Source organism: Podarcis cretensis, assembly GCF_951804945.1.
Source record: "Podarcis cretensis genome assembly, chromosome: 7".
Lineage (NCBI taxonomy): Eukaryota > Metazoa > Chordata > Lepidosauria > Squamata > Lacertidae > Podarcis > Podarcis cretensis.
In genome coordinates, this window is record NC_137176.1 from 5,226,164 (window position 1) to 5,254,032 (window position 27,869).

General features: G+C 43.2%; 1 protein-coding gene across 1 annotated transcript in view; it reads left to right on the forward strand.

Moving 5' to 3' along the window:
* The window catches only part of LOC307219547 (uncharacterized protein), a 103,985-nt gene that overhangs the window by 26,926 nt on the left and 49,190 nt on the right, over positions 1–27,869 (forward strand). The window contains exons 3-4 of the mRNA XM_079982802.1: positions 13,189–13,228; positions 19,577–22,239. Coding sequence (XP_079838928.1) covers positions 13,189–13,228; positions 19,577–22,239 — 2,703 coding nt within the window. The remainder of the gene's footprint in view (positions 1–13,188; positions 13,229–19,576; positions 22,240–27,869) is intronic.

A 27,869-nucleotide genomic window follows, 5' to 3' on the forward strand; every position in this document is an offset into this window, starting at 1 on the left:
TTGTTTTAAAGGAAGTCAATACATTTATAGATGCAAAACTGAATTTGCGCCTAACCTCTTAGAAACTAAGGACAGAATAAAAGAACTAACAGCAAATAGATTGTATCTGCCTCTCATCATTTTTTCTACCATGGACACTAATGGACAGTAGATTCATGATTGCAAAAAAAAAAAAAAAAAAAGCCCAGCCAACCGTCCACTTCACATAATGCATAATGTGCATAATGCATAATTAATATAAAGAATTTATTGCTACAATATGTGGTGAAAGTTTCTGCCTGAGATGGCTTTATTAGAAAGGGATAGACAAATACAGTACATGGAGGATGGCCCATCAACACTAACCTGCCTAGCCAGTGGTTAAAGTCTGGACTAGATGGCTCCTTGTTGAGATCCAGCAGGGCTTTCTTATATTCTCCAGTGAGATTTTTTATGGCTATCTAGTTAGCTGTTACTCAGTTGTGGGGAAATGGTAGTTAAAAATTTGGTTCAAACGTTTGATCTTCACTGCCTGTGCTGAAAATTACAAAATACTTGAATTCCTTGTATTGATTATAAATTGTGCCATATTATCAATATGATTGTGTATAATAATAATAATAATAATAATAATAATAATAATAATTTATTTGTACCCCGCCCATCTGGCTGGGTTTCCCCAGCCACTCTGGGCGGCTTCCATAGAAACCAAAAATACACTAAAATATCACAGATTAAAAACTTCCCTGAACAGGGCTGCCTTAAGATGTCTTATGAATGTCAGGTAGTTATTTATCGCTTTGACATCTGATGGGAGGGCGTTCCACAGGGCCGGTGCCACTACCGAGAAGGCCCTCTGCCTGGTTCCCTGTAGCTTTGCTTCTCGCAATGAGGGAACCGCCAGAAGGCCCTCGGCGCTGGACCTCAGCGTCCGGGCAGAACGATGGGGGTGGAGACGCTCCTTCAGGTATACTGGGCCGAGGCCGTTTAGGGCTTTAAAGGTCAACACCAGCACTTTGAATTGTGCTCGGAAACGTACTGGTTAGCATTCCTTTTTAAAAAAGTTGGAATATGTGCTTTCTTAAAATTTGTGAAGAGGTTAAAGAAATACAGAGATCCGCAATATGGAAAAAGGTGGAATTTTGAATATTTTTGTTAGTGACGCTGCCAATATGCTTTATAAGTGCATTATGACCTATTGTAAAATTACTTCCAATTATGGCAAACTACAGTCTTCTACAACAAAATTGTCCAAAAGGAACCTTGGGGTCCAACGGTGGAGCACAGTCCAGTTTCCAGTTCTTGAAATGAACCAGTCGTTGAACATTCTTTGTTGTTCAAAAATCTCTGAACTATACCTGAAAGTAGTCCCCATAATTGCCAGAAGAATTAAGTTCATTTTGAATCATTCATTTTAAAACCAAAACTTTGAATGATTTCTAGTTCATCTTCACATTAATTCCCCCAAGCCCAGCCCAACAGGAGGGCCGGACTCTTAGCTTTCTTTTTTTAAAAAAGAAGTAAGTACTGTATTTTTCTGCGTATAAGACTATATTTTTTCCTAAATTTTTGAAGTTTAAAATAAGGGATCATCTTATACACGGATAGTGCATAGTACATTTTCTTAATTTTGAGTCCCCAAAAATAGGGGGAATCTTATACATGGGGGCGTTATACATGGGAAAATATGGTATATTGGATCTCTATAAAGAAAGTTAGAAAGCAAACATGGAGGCAGTGTTCTAAAGCTTTTTAGGGAGATATAGAGGCACTGCTGTTGCTAAGGATTCTTAGTCAATCCATGTTACTAAACGGGAATGTGGAAGAAATGAATGTGAGGCATTTCCCAAGGCTTCCCTGCTGAAGAGATGTGAGGTCTTCCATTAGGAGCAGCATGCAGAAAGAGGTACAGGGTCAAAGCGAATGATGCCGTGTGCCTTTAACAGTAGCGTGACAGGCAACAATTAAACAGGGTAAGCATTTTCTAATATGAAAATACAATTATGGGCAAAACTTCACCTGTCAGTCTTCTGTCTGTGAGACGTCTTATTACTTGTGTGTGGATCCTAATTTAGTTTTGCACCCTATACAAGCAGAGGAGCTTGTAGCTTTCTGAATGCGCTCTGTGTGCGCATGCATGCATGCTAAGGATGAACTTTTTGTGAGCCTGGACTAACCTAGTTCATTTTGTAAATTATGAACTTTAAGTGAAACTAGTTCCTTTTTGGACAGGATGAACTTGAACTACAACCAATTCCTTTTTAATACGAACTTTCAAGGCAATTGCCAATTTCTGGTAGGCCACTTTGTGCTTGGTGGTTGCAGTGATTCTTCCAAAGACTGCTGGTCTAGATCCATCTCAGTCTGATCCAGTCTGATCTTTACAGATATTAATTTATACCTTAACTATTAGCTCCTGGGTATATCCATTTGGCTGTGGAAATTTAATACACCTTGGTGGGCCACAGTCACTCTAGTATGAAAACAAAGCCATATAGCCAACCCCATCTCTAGAAGGGGTTAAAAGGTCAAGTGCTTTTAATTTCCATTGATGTGAATAGGAGAGATTTAAGGATTTAAGGATGAAATGGATTTAAGGATGAAATGGATGGGAAGTGTATTTTGACTGGAACTGGGCATAGTTAGCTTACCTGAGAGCAAAACTAGATGTGATGTAAACACACACATGTTGCTCAAGAAAGTAGCCCCATGTTGAGTCTTCCCCTGTTAGATGTTATATCTAGTTCATGCCCTGATGCCATAATGCTGACCATTCATTGCCTCGCCTCTGCTGCCCAGCAATGACTCTGCTGGCCAAGGCCAAGAAATGCCAGGTCAGAAACTGAATTGAACATCATATTATGAATGGGGTGTGGGAGATTTTGACACAGGGCTGCTTTTTTGGCAGCAGCTCTGCATTTTCTGTAACTTATGGCAAACATTTATTTTATAGTAGAAATTAAATCAGGAGGTTCGTAAGTTGTAGTATTCTAATGGGTTCAATGTAGAACCATGCATATATGTATTATTGATTAACTTCTACAGTACTCTCAGATACAAGCATTCATTCCTTAACAACTATTATGAGAAATAAATAAAGGAAATGCAGCAGCAGTGGTTGTGGTTATGCAATTAAATATACAAATATAAAGCAAAGAGAAAGTTAATCCTGGTCAATCAATACAGATTGTTCTTTTTATTGTGTCTCTTTGTGGTGAACAAGCAGAGCATTAGCTATATGCTTTGAGATGTTCACATTCATTTTTTGACTGCTGTCATAATACTTGGAAAAATCCCTTTTGAAGAATGGAACGTGTCTGAGTAAATATTAGAACTGAGGTGGAAATATATTTTTATTTTCCTATATCACACTTCCTCACAGGTTTATGAAAGATGGAATACGCCACAGTTCATTTAACCTATATAGTAGATTAAAGAAAATAATACAATAACTGCAATTGTTTCATTTGGGATTTGTGTGTCTTCTGTTGTTGATGTTTTAACAGTATCACTTGGGGTGGGCTGTTGGGCTTAGATGCTGCTTTCACAAATGGAATGTGTGATCCTGCAGTGTTTTGTCTCTGAAATCCAGGCCAAGCCTCTAAAAATAGAACTATAGACTTTCAGTAGAGGAAGTGAGATGGAGCCGAACTACATGTCATGCCATCTTGTTTCAATTTGTGCCCTGTGGTGTGCAGAGCAGAAAAATGGAAAACATGTCACACACCCAAGGACTCTGAGCTTTTAAAAAAAATCTGTTATGAGGAAAGATGAATTCTGGAACCTGGATATATTGTGCAGATTGGTCAAATTTCCACAGATTTGTTTATTCTGTATAAAATTCTACTTCTGGTAGGCAAGGGGAGGAAATGATGTTACAGAAAGCACAGAAGTCCTCACTCACCTCCTTGACTGCTGATCGTACTTCTCCTTCTCCCTCCCTCTTGCTTCAAAGATTTCATGAGCCGCAGTCCCTCACATTTCAGTTATCTTTGTTTATGGAAACAAAATGGAAGCTTGTACTGCTTGAGGATGTTCAAGTCAGTGCCTGATGCAAAAATCCATGTTTGCGTGGTATATTCAGGAAGTGTTGAATCCAGTCCACCAGACATCATTCTTGTCACTATGCCTCAAACTGAACTTCCAGGTGCCTATGTGGCTGAATTAACAGTGGTGGCTGGTGACCATTGGGAATGGTAGGACAGAAGGGGATGCCAGTGACAGGCAGAGCGGACCTTCGACTGATAGTAGATAAAAAGGAGGAGGTGGAGGCAGACAGGTTGTTGGCGCAGTGCCCCACTCCCATTTGGGGACCAGCCTCCAATATGTATTAAGTAACTCTGAAGGGGGAGCAGGTCCATTAGCCCAGGGACAGAACATATGCTTTTTGTATCCCTGAAGTGAAGTCCCAGTTTGAATCCCTAGCATTTCCAGTCAAGAGCAGTCTCCTGCAGTCAGAATAAACTGTGCTGGCCTAGGTGGACCAATGGTTTAACTCAGAATAATGTCAATTAGAATATGGGGGGGGGGGATAGCAAGGAAGTGTGCTTCTTGACAGTCAGACACCTCTATACTGCTTTGTTCTACTGTATAGGTTAAACTTTTCAGTAAAATTTCCTCATGTAAGCCTTCACTATTCCTTTGAATTAGATTTTCCAGGATCAGGCTCAAAGGCAACCTACGACTTTGGACTTGGTGGTTCTTTTGCTAACCTTCGTGAGAAATTCATCCTCTCTTTCAGCAGAATGGGAGATTTCCAGGGTGTGCCAAATAACAATCTTATTTGCAGGGGGAAGCTTCTTTGATCCTAGTCCATTAGTGACCTGTTACACATGTTTTGACTGGTAAATTCTAACTCAGGGAATTCCACTCTATAAGTAGCAAACTGATGGGTAATTTCTCTCTCTCTGGTATCTCTTTCCCCTTCCCCTCCCTGGTGTGTCCTCCAGACCTGTTTCTTTCTCTTCCATGCTGTTAGTTTCCCTTGAGTTTGCACCACCACCAATCTTACACATGATGCTCTCATGCGCTCAGGCAGTGTGTCCTACTGCCTTTCTCTCTCTTGCTGTCCACCCATTATTCTCTCTCCAGTCATTTATGACTGTCTCCTCCCTTTCGTCCTCCCCTTCCTGGGAGAGACTTCATCCTCACAATTCGGTGAAAGATATTACTTCCTGAAACACTGTGTATTCCCCAAGGGAAAGGAAAAAAAATCTATACGTGGCAGGCCAAAATGTAGAAGCACATCCGCCTCCTTCAATACTGTATACATAAATCCAGATGTTCCCAGATCAAATTAGTGTGCAGGTCATAATATTCATTTTGTGTTTCTGACAAAACCTTTATGAAAAAGCTCATGCCACATCAAAGTAGGGTACCTTTGCATGTCTACTTATGTTTCCAACCACGATTCTCTGTGTCAAAAGGAGCATTTTTCACAGAGGCACAGGTCCAGCTGAACCATTTCTGAAAACCCTGCTGGATTTGGGTAGGTTGCTGGAGTGGGTAGTATACTTTTATAAACAAAGTAAATATATGTCAGTGAAGAAATTGTGTGTTTTAAAGAACCTTGTATACATGTTGGGGTATGTAGAGAGATGACCTACATATTGCACTTACCTGTGGGATCCTTCTCATTGGGATCCAGGTCATCCAGAGAGGCAGATTTGGTTTTCATTGCAATACATGTAGTGCTAAAGCACTTTAGTTCACGGCAGCCATTTGCTTATTTGAGAGAAAGCAAACAGATGTACTTGGGGACACCATTGAGTGGAGTCTCCACTGAGTGAAAGTTAGACCTGCCTCTTGTCCCTGGTGACTCTAGATACAAGGAGTCAAGACTGTGTCTATCTCCATAATCCTGTTCTCTCAGTGGCTCAGACCCATATTGGTTTCTGTTCATACCAAAATGAAACGAAATAACCTATTTCTGCCATACCACTAATCTGGATTACTGCAACCTCAGTTTGCAGACAACAACAAGCCACACCATGACTCATTTGCTTTCTATGCAGCACCCATGTGAGCAGAGGAAAGCCACATGTGGGCCATGCTGCACATACACAATCCTGCAAACTACAGTTTAGCATGATGGGTGAAGCACTTCAGTCTTAACTGATACCCTGTGGTTCCTAATTAGCTAAGTACCGTGAACCCCCTGCTTTTCAAAAGCCAAGTCATGGACTCTCTACTTTTCATAGAATCATAGAGTTGGAAGAGACCACAAGGGCCATCGAGTCCAACCCCCTGCCAAGCAGGAAACACCACCAGAGCACTCCTGACATATGGTTGTCAAGCCTCTGCTTAAAGACCTCCAAAGAAGGAGACTCCACCACACTCCTTGGCAGCAAATTCCACTGTCGAACAGCTCTTACTGTCAGGAAGTTCTTCCTAATGTTTAAGTGGAATCTTCTTTCTTGTAGTTTGGATCCATTGCTCCGTGTCCGCTTCTCTGGAGCAGCAGAAAACAACCTTTCTCCCTCCTCTATGTGACATCCTTTTATATATTTGAACATGGCTATCATATCACCCGTGGGACGCAGGTGGCGCTGTGGGTTAAAGCCTCAGCGCCTAGAACTTGCCGATCGAAAGGTCGGCGGTTCGAATCCCTGCGGCGGGGTGCGCTCCCGCTGCTCGGTCCCAGCGCCTGCCAACCTAGCAGTTCGAAAGCACCTCCGGGTGCAAGTAGATAAATAGGGACTGCTTACCAGCGGGAAGGTAAATGGCGTTTCCGTGTGCGGCTCTGGCTCGCCAGAGCAGCGATGTCACGCTGGCCACGTGACCCGGAAGTGTCTCCGGACAGCGCTGGCCCCTGGCCTCTTAAGTGAGATGGGCGCACAACCCCAGAGTCTGTCAAGACTGGCCCGTACGGGCAGGGGTACCTTTACCTTTACCTTTTTATCATATCACCCCTTAACCTCCTCTTCTCCAGGCTAAACATGCCCAGCTCCCTTAGCCGTTCCTCATAAGGCATCGTTTACAGGCCTTTGACCATTTTGGTTGCCCTCCTCTGGACACGTTCCAGTTTGTCAGTGTCCTTCTTGAACTGTGGTGCCCAGAACTGGACACAGTACTCCAGGTGAGGTCTGACCAGAGCAGAATACAGTGGCACTATTACTTCCCTTGATCTAGATGCTATACTCCTATTGATGCAGCCCAGAATTGCATTGGCTTTTTTAGCTGCCGCGTCACACTGTTGGCTCATGTCAAGTTTGTGGTCAACCAAGACTCCTAGATCCTTTTCACATGTACTGCTCTCAAGCCAGGTGTCACCCATCTTGTATTTGTGCCTCTCATTTTTTTTGCCCAAGTGCAATACTTTACATTTCTCCCTGTAAAAATTCATCTTGTTTGTTTTGGCCCAGTTCTCTAATCTGTCAAGGTCGTTTTGAAGTGTGATCCTGTCCTCTGGGGTGTTAGCCACCCCTCCCTGTTTGGTGTCATCTGCAAATTTGATCAGGATGCCCTTGAGTCCATCATCCAAGTCGTTAATAAAGATGTTGAATAAGACTGGGCCCAAGACAGAACCCTGTGGCACCCCACTAGTCACTCTTCTCCAGGATGAAGAGGAACCATTGATGAGCACCCTTTGTGTTTGGTCAGTCAGCCAGTTACAAATCCACTGAGTGGTAGCATAGTCAAGTCTGCTTGACTATGTTGATCTCTCTATGATAGTTGTTGATCTCTCTATGACCTCTATGATCTCTCTTGACTATGTTGATCTCTCTATGATAGTTGTTGTTATGTGAATGGTGCTACAGACCCCTTGGGTGGGCTATGTGGACCCTCTGGGGTCCATAGACCACCAGTTGGGAACTACTGCTCTATTGAAAAAGAACACATGCTATTTGTTTGAGATGCTTACATTCAATTATATTGTACACAGCAATAAATACACACATTCGGAAGGATGCTTTGTCTTCCCCTTAAAAATATAACACAAAGGCATATGGGATGCTTCATCTCTATGATAATTCTCCTTTCTTTGTTTTTAAATGAATCTGAGCTAGTACATTGCATAGAAATAGATCAATTTACCAGAAGTAGAGAGTTGCAGTATAATACCTGTCCTATTTATGCTTACTTGGAAGTAAGTTTGAGTTCAATGGGGCTTATTCTCATGTAAGTGTAAACTGTGAAATAGAAATGGTGCCATAATTTAAAGCTATGATTCAGAGGCCTCTCCTCTTGCAAGATGAAATGTGCAAGCCTACCTATAGCTCAGATGTGCTGAGTCTTGTCAGCTCAGTTCCTTCCTTCTTTTTGGGAACTGTACACCCTGCCAACCACTCATGTGCTGCTGTGAGTGACCTCGGATTATATGGCTGCCCTTAAACATATATGGAAATAGCTATTGATTAATCTACTCTGATAACAAGTGCATCTACTTTTTAGCCCAGCCACGGAAGTGCAATGAATTATTGCAGCATCAAATTTCAAGAAATGATAGGAAATTTTGGCATTCTTTAAGATTCTGTGGAGTGATTATTTCTTTTAATCTCCTAGTAACCGCAGTCCTAATGCTTAGCATTATAGAGTGCTTTTTAGAGTGCTGGAAGTGCTTCACATAATTTATCCAGTGATCCTTAGGACAACAAGGTAGCTCAGTATTTCTGTCCTTGTACTGTAGTGGAGATGCTAAAGGTGAGAGAATAATTGTCTACGGCCACCTTGGTAGCTCTTTAGCCTGCCTAAGTGGGCTAAGGTAAGATTTGAACAAGGGACTTGTTATCAGACACCTACAAGTAGAATAAGTTTTTACAGCATCATTTTTTGGGTGGGAGAGTCCCATTTTCTTTGTTTCTTGTTCACAGCATCTCCTCATGGAACTGCAGGCTGTTAAGATCCATAAATGTGTCACTATAATTAATGGCCTCAGAATTCTAAGCAATGTTTTAGTTTTTAAGAAATGTTAATTAAAATGGTCCCCAGAGCGACTGTGGCAATATAATATATTTAAATATGTACATTTAATTATAGCGCGCGCACACACACACACACACACAGATGTTGCCTTTTAACACCCCCCCCCTCCAGGCCTAACATGAGTGCTGCTCTTCAGAGCTCCAGCTGGCCTGGAATAGGACTATTGTCGTGCTGTTTGAGACTTGCAGGGGACAGTGTCTGCCTCCTCTTTTCCTACCCTTCTGAAACCCTCCCCTCAGGAGCTCAAAAGACCAAGCCTTCCTCTTTCCATTTACCTCTCTGCCTCCCCCCACCCCGGTCACAACTGTCCTCAACAACAGACTTCTACTCACCCTGTCTGCTTCAACAGGGATTGTGAAATATACTCAGAGTCGCAAAGTGATTTCATGCTCTTTATTCAGCTCATAGTGGTGAGGAGGAATGAATGAATGTCCCCTCAAAGTATCTGCTTTATATACATTATTTATACAATGGGCTGCACATGATTGGCTAATTCTGGAATTCTACTGTAAGCCAATCAGGTTGTGGATTCACATCTATCTGGAGCATGATTGGGTGGTTCCTGCCAACCAATCATACTGCTGCATTGTTCTAGGACCAATCAGACTGCTGCATTCTGAATCCTATTGTTCTAGGACCAATCAGACTGCTGCAATTTGGATCCTATTGTTCTAGGACCAATCAGACTGCTGCAGTTTGGATCCTATTCAACTCAGTACATAACAGATTGGAAATTTATGGCTCTTCAGATGTTGTTGGTCTTCCAACTTCCACTTGTCCATCCACCATAGTCCATCGGGGTGATGGGAGTTAAAGCCCAACAATATCTGGATGGTTGCAGGTTCCACATTCCTGCTTTAGACCATTTATTTTTCACACCCTGGGTGGATGTCTATCTAAATTCATTCCCATCTAGGTTCAGACCTTGCTTCAGGACTATATCAGCCTTGGTCATCCTGATGGATTACCTTTAACAGCTACTTATTTTCCTATTGTGCATCTATATGTGTCCCTTGCCTCCTCTTCTCCCCCATTCTCGCAGAGCCCTCTAGTTTCCGCTCTTGCTTGTCCTTCCTTGCAGCGCTTGCTATTTCTCACCTCTGCTTGGGCTTCATTCCAATCTTGTTTACTGGTTCTCTAGCTTAAATATCTGTCAGCAAAGAAATAATGAAAGTTGACAGCGAAGTGTTATCACTGCGTTTTTAGCTGATACACCAATGACATTGGTAGAGGCAAGGAAAAGGAAACTGTGCAAACTCAGGAAGAGAACAGGCATATTGGCTTCTTCTTGAGTTTCATTTGGAAGGTTATCACCCAAACTTGAGAAAACTGAACATCTGATGTAAGAAAAAAGATGAGTTTAGTTTCTGAACAACCCAGTGGAACTTTTTGGGTTGTACAAACACACCTCCTGACCTGTATCCAAACCCAGTCAATATGCCAGATACTCCTAGATTAAAAACAGGCTGTAAAATAGACAGTGTGAATAGCAGATGAGTAGAAGTTCCATAATCCTGGTTGGTTGTCCAAATGTCCAAATGTATGGAAGATGTTTGATTTGTCCTTGAGACATCTGATTTGGCCACAGTGACTCATGACTTAGTTACATCCCATTTGGATTACTGCGATGGGCTGCCTTTGAAAAGTGCTCAGAAACTTCAACTGGCCCAAAGAGCTGAAACCACATTGTTGACCGGGTCTGGTTGTAGGAAGCACACAGCTCACTCCTTAGAACTGCTCCACTGACTACCATTCTGTTTCTGGATGCAATTCAAAGTTATAAACCCCTACACAGCTTAGGTTTAAGTTTTCTGAAAGACTGTGTTTCCTCATATGAACTTGCCAGGAAAGAAGGCAGCATATAAATATATGATGATGATGATAAAAGGTAGGCAATTCCTTTATGAAAGCCACAAGCTACATACGCCTTCCCACCTTATCCCCAATTCTAGCCAAATAATGCTCCCAAGCTTTATAAAATAAGTAGTTAAGGGGGCTGGCACAAAAGATAAAGAGTGTGGCTTTTCTGTCCCTGCTCCCTGTATTTGAGGAAAGGCTGTCATTCTGTTAGTTTGGGTTCAGATCTCCAATTGGTGAAAGTTATATTGAATCCCAAATCTGTATTCTGCAGCATTAGGTGCCTGTCCCAGTTTGGCATCTGGCATGACTTATTTTTGAGAAACCTATCCTGGGTCTTAGTAATCACAGCATCTTTTTCTAAGTGTCCACAGACCGACTGTTTCACTATCTATTCTAGGACCTTTCCTGGTATTGATATCAAGCTGACCTGCTGGTAGTTACATGGGTTTTCTTTTTGAAGATGAGGACATTCGCCTGCCTCCAGGGACCTCACCTATTCCCTGCAGGGACCTCACCTATTCTCCAGAAATTCTCAAAGGTTATGGACAGAGGCTCCAGTATTATATCCGCAAGCTCCTTTAGTACCCGTGGGTGTAGCTCATCAGGCCCTGGATATTTGAATTCATTTAATGTAGCTAGGTGTCCCTTATCACCAATTTACTTAGAATTAAGACTGAATCCCTATTCAGTCAAGGATTTGCTCCCATGTAAAATGTGTGTATTATTGCAGCCTAGTTAATATAGCACTTGTATGCTGGTGATTAGCTTACTAGCTCAGAGGCGGTGCCTTTCTGAATACAAGAAAACCAGCAAAGCGCTATTTACTTCTTATCCTGCTTTATGGTATCTGTTTGGTTGCTGTGGACCTTTGGTTTAGTCCAGCCAAGCTCTTTCTTATGTTTTAAACACATGCTTGTTTTATTTCTCTGTAGGAGCAATTTAATTTTGTAGTAAAACATTAAGGATAGTATCCAACTAAATTCTATTCTGAGATAACCCATTGGAATTAATTAACTTAAATGAGTTGTGTCCATTAATTTCAGATGGTCTACTCTGAGTATGGCTAAGGTTGGATATAACCTTAATATTGTTTCAGAGGAATTTTCATACATGACCTTGGCGACTGTGATTACTGTGGTTCAGCTTGTTCATCTGAAAGTTTGGATGCATTTGAATAATTTATTAAAGTCTATGGTACTTATCCCATTGATTGAATTGTAGCTGCACTTTCCTTTCTTTTGTTGGTGTAAGTGAAAATGTATTTTTCTGTCCTTGTGTTTACCTTACAAACTGTTTTTCTTAGGCTTCAGTAACAATTATCAAATTGCAGCTCCTATTGTTTCTCATTTTCAGTGTAGGTTCTTAAAAACCCATGAGGGTTGTATATGTCTCAGCTTAAGAACACCTCCAAATCTCTCTTCTGAGGCAGCAGTTTTTATTTTATTTTAGGCCTTCAGGGTCAAGTGTAAGGACAGCTGTATGGGTGCAATGGCACAGCATAACACAGTGCCAGCATGAACCATGAACCAGCCTAGGGTTGTTTTCTCATTTTGACACATTAAGCTTGGTCATCCTTTTGTACAGCTCAGGTGGTGAGCAAAACCCATTAGGTGACATAGAAATGGATGGAGAGTGTGGATTGAGAGTGTACTATTAGGGTGGTGGTAGGATTGCAGGGTTTCACCATTTGACATAAAGCTTTAGGGGCTTTTTTTCAGCAGAAGGACTAATATTTCAAGGGCAGAACCATGGAAACAGGCTATTTTCTGCTTGTCTTGATCTGAACTTTTGCTGTTCACTGCATCGTCCCATGCTCATCAGGCTCATTAAAATAAAAATGCAACACAAACCCAGTAAAACAATAGTATAAAGGCATATGAAAACAAGAGCTGGGGGAATTCAAATGAACAAAAAATAGCTTTTAAAAGCCTAGGCAAAATAGGACTTATTCTGAGATAAGTTAAAGTTTCTATCTGTAACAGCTGACCTCCGATTTTAATCTTTTACGTGGTTTCAAATGTTTTTATGTGAACTTGTTGTAAGCTGCTTTGATATTTTTTCATGAAGAGAGGTATACAAATATTATTTTATAAATAATAAAAATAATATAATCTTATAATACAATCCTGTTGAGAATTACGTCTCACTAAATTCAGTTATTCTCTGTTGAAGGCCAGACCAAACAATGACACCATTAATTCAGCTGCCCATTGCAAGCATGGTTTTGTTTTTCTAGATTTGAGGCACCAGTAATGGGAGATGGTAGGAGCATGCGCTAGATCCAGACTGGGATCCAACCAATGGCAAAGCCTTCCCTGCTGATCCCTGACCTAGATCACCTTCCCTCCCATGCCTGCTATTTACTTCAAAAAAGAGAGACATTAACACAATTGCTAATTTCATAGTGTTGTGTGGCATGTCTAGTTTGATGGGCTTAGTCTTGCCAAGTGCCTGATACCAGTCGGTAAGCAATACTAGATTGCACTTGTCACCCTCATAGTCTTCCGAGTGCAGCCACATGTTTGACAGAAAATGGCAAGACAGCAATTTCAACAGGAGGAGGCTCACAACAATTCCCCGAGGATTTCTCCGTGCTTTTATGATGATGCCTGCATTCTAACCCCCACCAGCTTCTCCTATAGCTCTCTTTTCACTTACAGAGATTTCATTTTCTGTCCATGCTTTCTGAGACTGTGATAGTAGTCCAAGGTTTGAATTTCTGAGCAAGTAATGTCCCATCCCAAAATAATATTCATTCAAGTTGAAATAGCTTTGGAAGATTCCCTCAAGGAAAGATCTTAAATTTGATCGCTGGAAAAAATGAAATTTGCTTTTCTATGGAAACAGCTGAAAAAGCTTAGTTCTGTTTTGGCAGAAGGAAGGATGATTGGCATTTGGGATCAAAACCTTTATATGCCTGGCAGTGCTCTTTTGGCAGTGGAAAACCAGGTTAAAAAATATCTGTCACTAAATGAGGAAGCAAAGAATCGATTGATGGTACAATTAAGCACTTAATGGTGATGCCTTCCAGTAGAATTTCTAATAGCCTGTAACATACACAGCCAAAGGCTATTTACTGTCCAGCATCAATTCCAGCAACAGTCATATCTTAAACCTGATTCACATGAACCAGTAGCAGCAGGGTTGCTGCCCAAGCCATTGTGTTATAGCTGCATTGTCCATGTTGCTGCTGCAACTGTATAAATTGCTTTATATCTAACATTTTCATGCCAGAGTTCTCTGGGGTCCACAGATGCTGGCATGAAAAATGTTCTAAATGATGGGGGGAGGGAAAGCAAAAATGGGATCGTTCCCATTATTGATAAACATCCTTCACCATGATAATATGACTATTGGTGGATGCAACCTTGCTATCGGTGCTTATGAATCAGGCCTAATTCTCTCTCTTACACACACACACACACACACACACACACACACTGCCAATCCCTTCCCTCACTTACCAAGGTTTATGTAGGTAACTGCAAATGTGAACATTGTATATGCATCTACTGCCCTCAAAACTGTGCTAAATTCTGAAGGAGTCAGCCTGTTTCTTGCCATCCCCAATACCTGTGTGAGTTTCTATAACTGTATACACTTCTGCATTTACTTGGCGCCATCATTCTCTGCATGAATAATGCTTCTATTGGATGGCAAAAGCTTAAGGTCACCTAAACAGTGAGAATTGCTAGAAGATGAACAAGTTCATTATCTGAATCTACATCTGTCTGCATTATTTATTCTTGCCCAACTAGAAATTGGGTTCTACATGGGCCTCATGATAGCCGTCTATGTTGTAGAGATTTTAAAAGTAAATAAGAAGAGCCACTACCACCAGTTAGCATTTATACGGTCTCATCGGTATCCAACAATGCAACAACAACAAAAACACATTTCTCTGGTAATTTTACAACAACCCTATAAGGTTGCTAAGTTGGAGATAGGTGGCCTGCCTATAGCCACCTAGTAAGTTTATGACATCTAACATATATCATTGTTGAAAGCAGAATCAAAGGATAAAATCAGTCATGAAATAGAGGGGAACAGCTACAAAGTGACTGATTATTACTATTATTTGCTTGTCAGGAAGGAGTCTTGTACTTTTTGTAAGCTGAAAAATGTTTTAAGGAATTATTAAATTCTACTAGATATCAAGAACCATGGATGATATGGAAATTATATTAGCATTGCAACCATAAGGGTTGAAAAGGGAGGGGAATTGCTATGGGAAAATTACTGTACTCATTTTAAAGAAATTAATACAGAACATTTCTCACCCTGTAGAAAGGACCAAGATTTTATTTACAGAGGCAAATGCAAGATAAATCAACAAACAAATTGGTAAAGAATAAATGGCGTTGGCAGCACACTGGCCAGCTACAGGGCTGTCCAAAAGCACAACATGACCTCCAGCAGTGGAAATAAGTAATTTGGGCTTTAACAATCCATCAAAACATAATGCACAAGAACCAGCTCATAATTTCAGCTTCCCAAGTACTTAATAGGAGCCACTGTTTTAACCAGAACTGGCATCTTCTGATTACAGAGGTGGAATATTAGTATTACTGAATCAGTAACAAAACTCCCATGGTTTTAGTGGGAAAGGATTGCAGCTTGCAGGCCTTTTGTGAGCCCGTAGTCTGAAGCTGGTGTAGCTCAGACACAGGCTCACCACCGCACTGAGAACTATATTTACAAAGATATATGCACAATTTAGGGGGTCAAATGCTTTTAAGTAGCACACTGACTGCAAGCCGGTTCATATAAGCAGAACTATAAGGACTTCATAACCAGGTTTCAATCTACATGGGAATATTCTCCTGGGATAGAATTCGAACATCAGCAAAAATCAGAGATAATTCCCAGGTTATGGAACTCCATACCTTAGAAGATCACTTGAGTTTAGGAACATTTATTTTTGCAAATAGGAATATTTATTTTTCCAGTGAGTTCCGGCTGGGGAAAAAGCCATTATTCTTCAAATTCTGAACTGTCTAGGGTACATAACCCTTTCCAAAAGCATTCCTACAATATGAACATTCAGGTGCAATGGCAACCCCTAGAGCGCTCTATAGCTATGAACCTGTGTGACCTGGGGAGGCTGAACATCCTCTCTAATGAGTGTCCTTATCCCCTCTGCCAACCATCATTACCTCTGTCTTGTCTGCATTCAGCTTCAATTAATTTGTCTACATTTAGTCCTCAGAATAGCCAGAGAATAAGTAAGGGGAGGGGGGAAGGGGGGAAGACCTGTGTTGGCCAAGCTGTGTCTGGGCTGCACTACTGCAGAGAGCTGGCTCACACAAAATTAAATATTAGGGATAAGGATTCTAGTCTAACTTTCTCACTTGGCATGCTTGCTTTTCATTTGCAGGGATTTCTTGTTGCTGCTGTATGGAGGAAGGTTTAGTCAAGTGAGTCTCAAATTTAAAAACAGAACAATGCAGCCAAAGGAGTACAGCCTAGTCACAGCTTTGCCACCTCAGTGACAACAAGATTTAGATGTTAACTGCATAAGGACATGGTCTGGATAGCTGTGTGATCTTTTCTAGGCTACTGGTTATGCTTACAGTTGGGCAGCTCAAATTCCATCAATCTCTCATTGTGACCTTACTCTCCAGTTAAATCCACCTAAATCCAAATCTTATCCAGTAGCTTCACAGACATGTTGAACAGAAAGAGAGATGTAGGATGAGGACTATTATATTTTATATACTAATTTCTGAAACAATGGCAAAGTCAGCAATATCTGAAAATCAAAGAATATACAATCTAAATGTAGTCAGGATTTTTTTAATGATTGGTTGACAAGTTTTATTGCAAAACAGCTGTATTACACACACATGGCCACCACCTCCACACACCTAAGCGACTTCAATTTACATCAGAGATGAGATTAGTTTTGCACTGAACTGAGGCATGGCATGAGGGTACATATTAGTACCAACGATGAATTTAATAAAGATGCCCGATATGACAAACCGAGGCCAATAGCTTCAAATGAGGAAGAAATATGTAAACAAGCAAGTCAGGCATAAAAGAGGATTGAAGCATGAAACAAAATGTCTGATGCAGAACTGGAACAAGAAATATATGCAGGCTCAGGAGAGGCTTAGAAATATATTTAGAAAGGGGGAGAAACAGAAGCTTTATGAGGAGATTATCAGCAGTGCAATTCCATACAGTGTAAGGAGAGTCCACAATGCCTCTGTAAAGACATCTGTATTCCAACCCACAAGTTTGTATAATATAGTTATACTCTACCTTTAAGGATGACTCATTCCAAGACATCTTACAACATTGTAACAACAACAAAACATCCAAAATGAAATAAAAGCAATAAATGCTATGATTATACAGATTCTGCTCAAAGTATTTGGAAGCTTTTGAATTCAACAGTATGGGGAAAACATAGGTCTACTCCCAGCATTATTATTGATGATAGATAGATGATAGATGATAGATATAGATAGATGATAGATAGATAGATAGATATAGATAGATAGAATTAATTTATATCCCACCCTTCTTTCTGAAGGATTCCAGGATGGCAAACCCCTCTCTAAGGTGTATCAGTTCATTTTACAAGTGGGGCTGACATTGCAGAATGCTCCTCAGTATTTTTAAAAATGTAATGCTTACACACAGCAAAAAGTAGATGTCAGAAAAAGGCCAGGCTAGAATAGTACTCCCTGATATGCTAGTTTTCTGCGTGTGGTGGTTTTGAAAATTGGAGAGCATTTAATCATGTGAGCCCCCAAATACTGTCCAAAGTAGTGCAGCCTAGACATTAGTTTACAACCCTAGTAATAACTAAGCCATACAGATAGTCTCTGTTGACACAAGAAATGCATGCAAGTATTCCTTGCATAGGATAGACACTGGAAAACTATGTGCCTTGAAGGGTTAGCTCTTCATATTGCTTCTTCTCACTTATCCCACAAAATAGAAATGGGGAGGAGGAGAAGAAAACAGCAGGAAATTACTGGTACTCAAAACATGTATGAACTATGGCATAAGATACAAGGATTTGGAGGGGGGAGTAATTATCTTTTTGTAATTGTTCTTGGAATTGTGTAATTTTTCCAAATGAATCTCAAAACCAATACTATTAACTACCAATGCTATTATTATAGAAACTGTATTCTTTGTAATAAGATTTTCTGCATAGGGTGATTCTGCATGCACACAGGCATAGGGCAATATTTCTGATACTAATAAAGAAAGCAGTATGGTTAATTTTATTTTGAAGTCCAGAGTTTGCGTTGCACACAATGAATCCAAATTTAATAAGAGACAATCATTGGCATATACAGAGAAATACTGTTACTTCCCAGACTCCTCATTTTCATTATTATTACTGAAAGGCTATCATTCATTTGCAGTTTTATAATGAATGCTGTCTTAAAAGCTTGTGATTTAATTTAAGGAAAAACAAGAGTCTGAATCTGCCCAACTTGTGGCTCACCAAGCCAAACATAGCCGGCCAACCTGTGGGCTGCCAGATATTACACACACTTTCGCCTTCCTCCAGTCCTAGGCAAGTAGCAAAAACAGGAGGTTTGTCAAAGAAATATAGCTAGTAACCTGGGTTTGGCTTGGTGAGTCACAAGCTGTGTGGTGAGATTCCAGTGGATTTCACATACCAGTTTTGGTATATGAGGGAACTGAGGAAGGAAAAGCAATGTGAAGGGGGAGTTTTGGAAAAGCAAGAAAAGGGACCTGCAGGGAAGCCTTTTCTAGACATCAAGATGTCTAAGACTGAAAGCCTCTAGAGGGGCTGTGTCACAACTATGGCACTCCCTTCCCCGGTAAAAGTACAGATCATCTTTTCATTTGCTAGTAAGCTTGAAATTGGTAAGATTGGAAGTGGTGTGTTAATGTTGTTTATAAATCGAGTATCCCTCTTCCTGCATTTTGATTGCTTATTTTTCTCTTTCATTACTTCCTGGAGCCTTAGGGATCTTGAACCCACCTATATAAATCAACATACTCCTTTCCTAGTTTTTTTGGGGTGGGGATTTTTCTCCTCGATTTGTTTGCTGCACCAAAGAAGGAACATCTTGGTGTGGCTGCAGCAAACAGGAGTGTGAGCTGACCGAAGGCCAGTGGAAGGACTCACCTTTTCTTTCCTTGAATTTGACATCGGAATGGGAGGAAGGGGGTCTTGCTGGGATGAGAGCGAGGCTCTGAGTTGGGAGAAGGGCCCCCAGGGAGGGAAAACTCACCCCCTGCTTGCGGAAGAGATCAGTTCCAACCCATGGCATTTTCGCTGAAAGCCTCCCAGGTAGCCAGGATGGCGAATATCCTGGGTCCGAATCTGCAGTGCCAGGTGGGGAAAGCAGAAGTAGGCTAGAGGGACCCCCGGCTCGACCAGGCATAGAGCAGCCCCCGGTGTTCGGATGTGTGCATGTGCTGCGTGGCGCCTGCCCCGTGTTTGTTGAGAAGCGTGGTGAGTGGGGCAGCCGGCCTGCATAGCTGCGCCCCTGTTTCCCCCCCCCCCAAGCACCCACCCTCGACTGCCCCGCCGACGCCTCCTTGGCCCTACCCTTGCCTCTTCCTCGCCGCGTCGCTCCTGGCTGGCCGCCCGCCTCGAGGTCGCTGTTCCTCGCCCAGGTGCTGAAACGGAGCCAGCCGAGCGCCGAACCCGCCCCGCCCCGGAGCGCGGAGGAGCAGCCGCGTCAGCCGGCGGGGGAGGAAGAGGAAGAGCAAGAGGAGGAGGAGGAAGAGGAGTGGAACAGCCTGTCTGTCGTCGGAGGAGACGGGGCCATCGCAGAGCGGACCAGAGCTGGCGACTGGGCGACATGAGGGGCTGGGCGGCCCCGGAGCGGAGGAGGGGCGCAGTGGCCGCGCCGGGGGCTCCTGGCAGCGCCTGCTAGCCGCCTGCATGACCCTCCTGCCGCTGCTGCCGGGAGGCTGAGCGTGCGCCTGCCCGGGGCCTCCCTTCCCGGACCTGCCATGACATCGCCGGGTTCCCGGCGCGGCCGCGAGGCGGAGGCCCTGGGCTCCTGGCTGCTGCTGCTGCTGTACCTGGGTCCCGCCGTCGGGCAGCTCCGCTACGCAGTGCAGGAGGAGGTGCCGCGGGGCGCCGTGGTGGGCAGCGTGGCGGACGACCTGGCGCTGGAGCCCCGGCAGCTGGCGTCGAGGGGCGCCCGGCTGACGTCGGGCAGCGGTCGGCAGTACTTGGCGCTGGACGTGGGCCGCGGGCTGCTGGTGGTGAAGGAGCGCGTGGACCGGGAGGCGCTGTGCGAGCTCAGCCCGTCGTGCTTCCTCAGCCTGGAGCTGGTGATCGAGCAGCCCGTCGAGGTGCACGGCGTGGAGGTGGAGGTGCTGGACATCAACGACCATGCGCCCCGTTTCCCCCGCCAGGAGTACCGGCTGGACGTCAGTGAGTCCGCGCTGCCGGGCGCCCGCTTCCCCATCGAGGGCGCCGACGACCCGGACGTGGGCTCCAACTCGGTGCAGAGCTACCGCCTCAGCCCCAGCGAGCACTTCGGGCTGGGCCTGGGGGACTTCGAGCGCGGCAGCAAACTCCTGGAGCTGGTGCTGCTGCAGCCCCTCGACCGCGAGCAGAGCGCCCGCCAGCAGCTGGTGCTCACCGCCGTCGACGGAGGCGACCCGGCCAAGTCCGCCACGGCCCAGATCTCCGTGCGGGTCTTGGACACCAACGACAACTCGCCGGAGTTCGACCGCGGCACCTACACGGCGACTTTAATGGAGAATGTGGCGCCAGGCAGGTTGGTGGCAAGGCTGAACGCCTCCGACCCAGACGAGGGCTCCAACGGCGACGTGCGCTATTCCTTCAGCAGCTACACCCCGGAGAAAGTGCGCCAGCTCTTCAGCGTGGACCCAGTGTCGGGAGAGGTGAGGGTTAACGGGACGCTGGACTACGAGGAGGCCTCCTCCTATGAGATCTATGTACAAGCCACTGATAGGGGTCCCGTCCCCATGGCTGGGCACTGCAAGGTGCTAGTCCACATTGTGGATGCCAATGATAATGCCCCTGAGGTTGTGCTGACTTCCTTGTACAGCCCAGTCTCTGAGGATGCCCCCCCAGACACCGTGGTGGCCTTAATGAGCGTCACTGACCAGGACTCTGGCCAGAACAGGCAAGTCAGCTTGAGCATTCCTGTCAACCTCCCTTTCAAACTTAATTCCTTCAAAAACTCTTACACCCTGGTGACTCAGGGGGTTCTCGACCACGAAAGGGCTGCTACCTACAATATTACCATCACTGCTGTAGATGCAGGGATCCCTCCCTTGTCTTCTCACAAAGTCATCCAGGTGGACATAGCTGATATCAATGACAACCCACCACGGTTTGAAGAATCTGCTTACTCTGTTTACATCCCTGAAAACAATGCTCCAGGGGTTTCCCTCTGCACTGCCAAGGCTGTTGACCTTGATGCCAATGAGAATGCCCACATTTCCTACTCTCTGCTGAACAGAGAGATTCAAGGGCTCCCTGTGGCCTCCTATGTCTCCATTAAACCTGACACTGGTGACATTTATGCTGTTACTTCCTTTGACTATGAACAGCTGAGGGAGTTCCAGGTTGTTGTGCAGGCCCAAGACTCGGGGGTGCCACCACTCAGTAGCACAGCCACAGTGAACATCTATGTGGTGGATCAGAATGACCATGCACCACAGATTCTGTATCCTGCCCCAGTTAATGCCTCAGCAGCTATGGAGATGATCCCTCGCTCAGCCAGCACTGGATACTTGGTGACCAAAGTCATAGCCATTGATGCAGACTCTGGGCAAAATGCATGGCTCTTCTTTCACCTGGCCCAGTCTTCAGCTCCAGACTTCTTCAGAGTGGCACTTCACAGTGGAGAAGTTAGGACTACTCGAAAACTGCCGGAGGACACTGTGACCACCTTCAACCTTACTGTTGTAGTGAGAGACAATGGAAAGCCACCCTTGTCTTCCTCCGTGTCAGTCATAGTTGCCGTCGTGGACAGGATTTCCAAAATCATTCCTGACACCAGGAGGCACGTAAAAAGCTCTAGAAGTTACTCTGAGATCACGCTTTATCTCATTGTTGCTCTGAGCTCTGTCTCATTTATATTTCTCTTGACAATCGTTGTCCTCGCTGTAATCAAGTGCCAGAAACACAGTGTGCACATGAGCTCCTGTTGTGGTGGGTTCTGTGGGACGCCCAGAGAAAGGTGCCCGGTTGAAATGTATAAGCAGGCAAATAACAACCTTGACACCAGAATGTCAAATGGTTTGAAAGTCCAGCCCCATTTTGTTGAAGTGCGGGGGAATGGCTCTCTTTCCAAGACCTACTGCTATAAAGCTTGTCTGACTGCAGGCTCAGGAAGTGATACTTTCATGTTTTACAACACCGGGGTCCCAGCAGGAATCCACTCCCAGGCTGCGATGACTGAGAGACATCTGACTGGGCAGAGTGGGCAGAGCGCACAGAACCTGATCATACTTAAAAGTGAGCCCATCACTCCAAATGAGGTGAGGACTGAATGGATAAAATGACCTGAACAGGCTTTGAATTTAACCAGTGGTCTTTTACATGCTTAATGCTCAGGATATTGATAGGAAACAAGAGTGGGTTAAAGGAATGGTGAGGCATGGCATTCATTCCCCCCCCCCCAACCAAAATTGGAGGCTTTTGATTTCTTCTGCTCTGCTAGCTCAGGTGTACAGTATTATATCTGTGCAGCACATTGTTTTTAAAGGGTTTTTATCTTCCTGATCAAAGTATCAGGGTGTTCTACCACCCTTCTACATGTAGGAGAAAGTCCACTCTAGCAGATTATATGATAGCACAAAATACACATAAAAGAAGCATAAGAAGGCTCAGTCTGAGAATCAATATGCTTCAAATGATGTTCAGGTGATGTGTGTTTCCTTTGAAGCACTGCGTCCAGTGGGGCTAACTCCCAGGGTATTGGTTTGCAGCCTACAAGACTTTGTAATTATGTTCCATCTTCTGGATCACCATATTAAGATACACTTGGCTGTATGTTTTCCAGGAGGCCAAGAACATATAAAATATTCTTAAGCTACAATCCCACCATTGATCTCAGTGGGACTTATTTCTGAGCAGATATGAATAGATTAAACTGGTAACACAGTGTTTTACTTCTCACATGGTGTTGCCTCTTCTTCCTGTCCTCCTGTCCTACCTCCCCATTTCTCTGAAAGTCTAGTGACATAATTCAGTATGTTGACCCAGTTTTTGCTGTGCTGTTGCAGTACATTAGTCTGTAACCCCCAATGTACTTGTTTAGTACCTATGGCCTCTTCATTACCCGATCATGCTCTCTTGTAGTGATACACTTTATTTTATTTATTTATTTATTAGTAAACAATACTAACACTTAGTAGGTTGTAAAGGATCCTATATATCATTTCAGTTTTATGGCATCTGTGGCACAGCAGTACAATACTGGGTGTTTTTCCCAGGTACCATTCAAAGCTGTATTGTGAAAGCAGTCACACTGTCTCCAAATGGACTTCAGAAGTAGAAAACAAAACGTACTCAGTTTCAATATTTTGGTAAAATTATACAGATATGCTTTGCTGAAAGTAAGAGTAGTACAGTAAAAACAAAGTTGGACAGCCAGTTTTTTTCAGTATTCAGAAAAGAAGTTAAATATGTTAAATAGTAAAAAAAATAAAAAAATACTTCATATTGAAAGCCCCAAGGTGAAATTGTTTCAGTGTAATTTTTCTCCAACGATCACTTACTCACTTGAAAAAGGTTATGTTACTTAAAAGGAAAAAAACAACAACAACCTTAAATAGAAAATTAGCATAATCTGCGCTGAGAAAATAGTCTGGATTATGCCATGGGCAGCTTTTAATGTGCTTGGTTTGATGGACAACCTATTGAGGCTACTATGTCAGCTTGATCATTTCTGCATTTCTGAAATGAATCAATAGGTATAATTTATTTGTTTGACCTCAGTCCAGATAAAATACTTGCTGAACAGCAGTATGGATTTTTGGTGCCACAAACCTAAACAAGTTTACTGAAAGTAAAGATCTGGCTAAATGAGGCAGTGAATGAGGCAGTGACCAAACTGTGTCTTTTACTTAGATAAAATAAAGCCTAGTTTTAATGGGAGCATTTTAGGAATGATACTTTGTTTTTTTCATTCTGCCTTCTCTTGTTCCACCTCTGTGTGTGTCAAGAGTTTTACACGATCAGCAATCCAAATCAAGGTCAATTTTCCAAAAAGTGCTGAGCACACCTCAGTAGCTTCCAGCATGGCACCTGTGTTCAGTTTTCCCCAGAAAGCCTTAGCGACCTGGATAATTGGAAGGTGAGCTGTTGGGGGCGGGGTTGGGGGCAATACTACATCAGAAGCTATTCAGTGCATCAGCAGGAAACTGAAGCTAGATTTAGATAAAACAATAGAGAATCTTGTTTATTGTAACTGCCGCTTCATAATGGAAAGCATTTCCTGGAGGTTATGGGTATCTCCTTTAAAGGTTTTTAAGAAAAGGCTTGATGGAATGCAAGTGATGGGCTACTGAAGCTTAGAGCAGAGATTGGAAGTCCTTGGGTTGCCTTGCAGTTTTTTGATATTGTTTTTTGCCAAGACAGGAGTCCATATGAGACAGAGATAACATATATCTGTACTACAAACCTATATCTGCTTTATACCAGTTTAGCTACACTGGCTTCTCACTAAGAATCCCTGGAATTGTTTTTTGATGATGGTGCTGAGAATTCTCTGCTAAAAATATCTAGCTGCTCCTCCCCCATCAAATCTGTGATGGAGACAAACCCAGAGCAGGATGCAGGCAGAAGGCAACTATGAGTGCAGCCAAAAAACAGGCTTTATTTTTGCCCCAAGGCAGTTTCATCATGCCCTCCTTTCCTGAATTTGCAAATTAATCTTTCCCCACTAAGTACTCATAGGACAGTTCCCAAGCAGGATATGTGTGGTAGTGGGTAGAGGCAGGAAGAAGAGAAGCCAAATTACAGAGAAGACTTTGCACAGAAGCAACAAAACCAAAAGTGCTAGGGAAAGTGGCTAAATAATATATCCCCTAACTGAAGTCTCTGTTCATTAAAAAAAACAAAAAACTTTTGATTTGGCCATGGGAGGCAGGACAATTTATGCTAAACATGGGGGAACAGAGGAAGCACTTTCCTTCTAATCTAAGAATTCTTGAGGAATTCAGTCTTTGCAAATTCCAACACAAAATGACATGATCCACACACCTCTTGGAGTAATGTGCAGATAGGAACCTGAATATGTGGGGGGTTTTGCGCTTCTTCAGATTTTGAGATGTAGTTCTCAGCAGTTTAAATTTTCAAAATGTGCTTTTGAATACCTATTTTGCCAGAAAATACACATTTAAACATGCATGTGTACATGTATTTAAACAGCACAATACTGTTTAAATAGGTATTTAGAAATGATTCTTTAAAAATGCATATTACTGTGGAAATGAAATGGAACTATGAATAAAAATATGGAAAAGTGTCACACAACCTAGACATTGATCTGGCCAGAGTGTTCCAGAACCAAAGGAGTCAGGAGTGCTCTTATGTCAGGAGTGCTCTGATGGTGTTTCCTGCTTGGCAGGGGGTTGGACTCGATGGCCCTTGTGGTCTCTTCCAACTCTATGATTCTATGATTCTATGGAGTCATTTCCTGGTGATACTGTCCACCTGGGCGTGCATTTCTAGCTTGTAATTTAGTAGCTTCTGAAAAGCAGATGCTAACTGTGACTATTAAAAGTGTTTTGTCTGTCTGCAAACGACTGTTTTAAATAGACAAACTTTGTTCTGTGCAGTGAAAAAAAGGAATGCTCTGGGGTCATTTCAGCAGCATTAGTAGCGCCATAGCCAGCAGGCAGCAGAGAGATTGTTGGTGGCACTGCAGAGGCAAAGGATCAAGGCACAGGATTTAATGAATGTCTAGTGTTATAATTCATCACTGCTGGATGAACAGGGCAGTCAGGGCAGGATAATCACCTAAGGGGAACAACAAGCCTGGCAAGCCGTCTTGGCTTCACTGCTTGACCCACTGTGAGATTAAAGCCAGCATTTGCAATTGCTGTCTTGCAAGAGAAGGGAAGAAATCTTATTTTACCATTGGGCTTTTAACATAACCTTTTCAGAAAATATGTGCCATTCCTTGACTGTCTGAATACTTCTCTCTCTTCCCTGATGAGGGAAGTGCTGGAATCCTTCTGGCCACAGATGTCTTATGAGCTGGATTTTCACCTTCGTCATCTGTTGAGCCTCTCAGTCTGCCTTGTCTGCTGCAAAAAGCCCTTTTACCAGAGTGACACTTAGCTTCAAAACTGTGCCTTCAGCAGAGATGCATTGTAGGGTGTCGCTATTGGTCAGTTGGCACGCTAAGCCTTTGCTTAACAATAGCAACGTCTGTTTGGGTACCACTGTTTTCTCTGCCACCATTTTGAATGCTTTGAGAGACATTGAGATAGGAAGGGCCAACACATTTGATGTTTTCTGAATAATCACTGACTGTATGCACTTTCCCTCTTGAATTTAGTATTTGTGTGTTACCTTTTGTGAGCCACCTGGGGGCTGTTTCTTGGTTGAAACTCAAACAACAATAATGGGAACTCTGCAGCAAGACTTCTGAAGCTGCAGGGATAGAATCTAGTGATGCATTTCAATTGCTCTGTTGTGCTCACAAATTTCTGCAGCGGTTTTATAGCATCTGCTCTCCCATCTGAACAGAGTGTGTGTTGCTGTGTACGAGGAGGATAGGAGGTTGGTATCAGTGGCACTGGTAATCACAAAGTAATGGCAGGAGGTGTTGTTTTGGCTAGGGTGAAGGCCTGGCTACTTTCCTGACTAACAACAGCTACTGGTGAGCAAGGAAAGGAATGAGAATGACTGCTCAAAAGAAAGAAACAGGGAGTGGCAGTGGCCTCAGATAACCCCTGGCAAAAGGAAGGAGAAGTCTGCCCTGAACTGAGATGAGGGCAACTGAAAGGATGAAGGATAAGGGGTGCTTGCCAGCCCTCTTCTCACCGTGTGATCCCCATGGAAAACTGTTTGTGGATCTGGGAACAAGGCAGTAGCTGCCAGTTTCACCATACAAAATGCAGGTACTTATAGATATCTACCAATGCACTTGAGAATGGCTTCCTGGAAGATTGTGAGAGACTCAAGTTAACCCACAGAAAAGGCTTGTGCAGATGAAACCCCCCCCCCTGTCTCTTACACACACACACACACACACACACACACACACACTCTCTTTTTAAAGAATTCGAAAGGACCATGAGGGTTATCTAGTCCACCCCCCTGCAATGCTGGAATATTTTGACCAACATGACCCTGAGATTAAGAGCCTCATGCTCTACCAAGTGAGCTATCCCAGTTTTATGCTTGCAAGAGTTAATAGTTGGCAGCTACGTTATTGCAGCCTTCATTTCCCCCCTGCAAATGTGATTGTAGATCTGTGATTTCTACTTCTCTGTCTTGATTAGGGTTTGAGCCAACACAAATGGAAGCCATCAGAGAATTTCTGTTGCCCTTTACAGTGCAATCCTATATGTCTGCTCAGAAGTAAGTTCCATTGAGTTCAGTGGGGCTTCACTCCCAGGCATGTGGATTAAGGATTGTATATTGAGTCATAGAACCAGACATACTGATTGATTTATTGAAACACATTTTCAGACACAGTATTAGAGGTTTTATGAATGTGCATGGCTATTTTTCATCAAAACCCATCTTTTTAAAGATCTCATTAACTATTGGTGAAATTAGATGTGATAAGCATATAAAATTATTTCGTGTGTGTGTATCTAGATCGGGGTAGGCAACCTAAGGCCTGTGGGCCGGATCCGGCCCAATTGCCTTCTAAATCCAGCCCGCGGATGGTCGGGGAATCAACATGTTTTTACATGAGTAGAATATGTCCTTTTATTTAAAATGCATCTCTGGGCTATTTGTGGGGCCTGCCTGCTGTTTTTACATGAGTAGAATGTGTGCTTTTATTTAAAATGCACCTCTGGGTTATTTGTGGGACACAGGAATTCGTTCATATGCCCCCCCCCAATATAGTCCAGCCCACCACATGGTCTGAGGGACGGTGGACTGGCCCCCTGCTGAAAAAGGTTGCTGACCCCTGATCTAG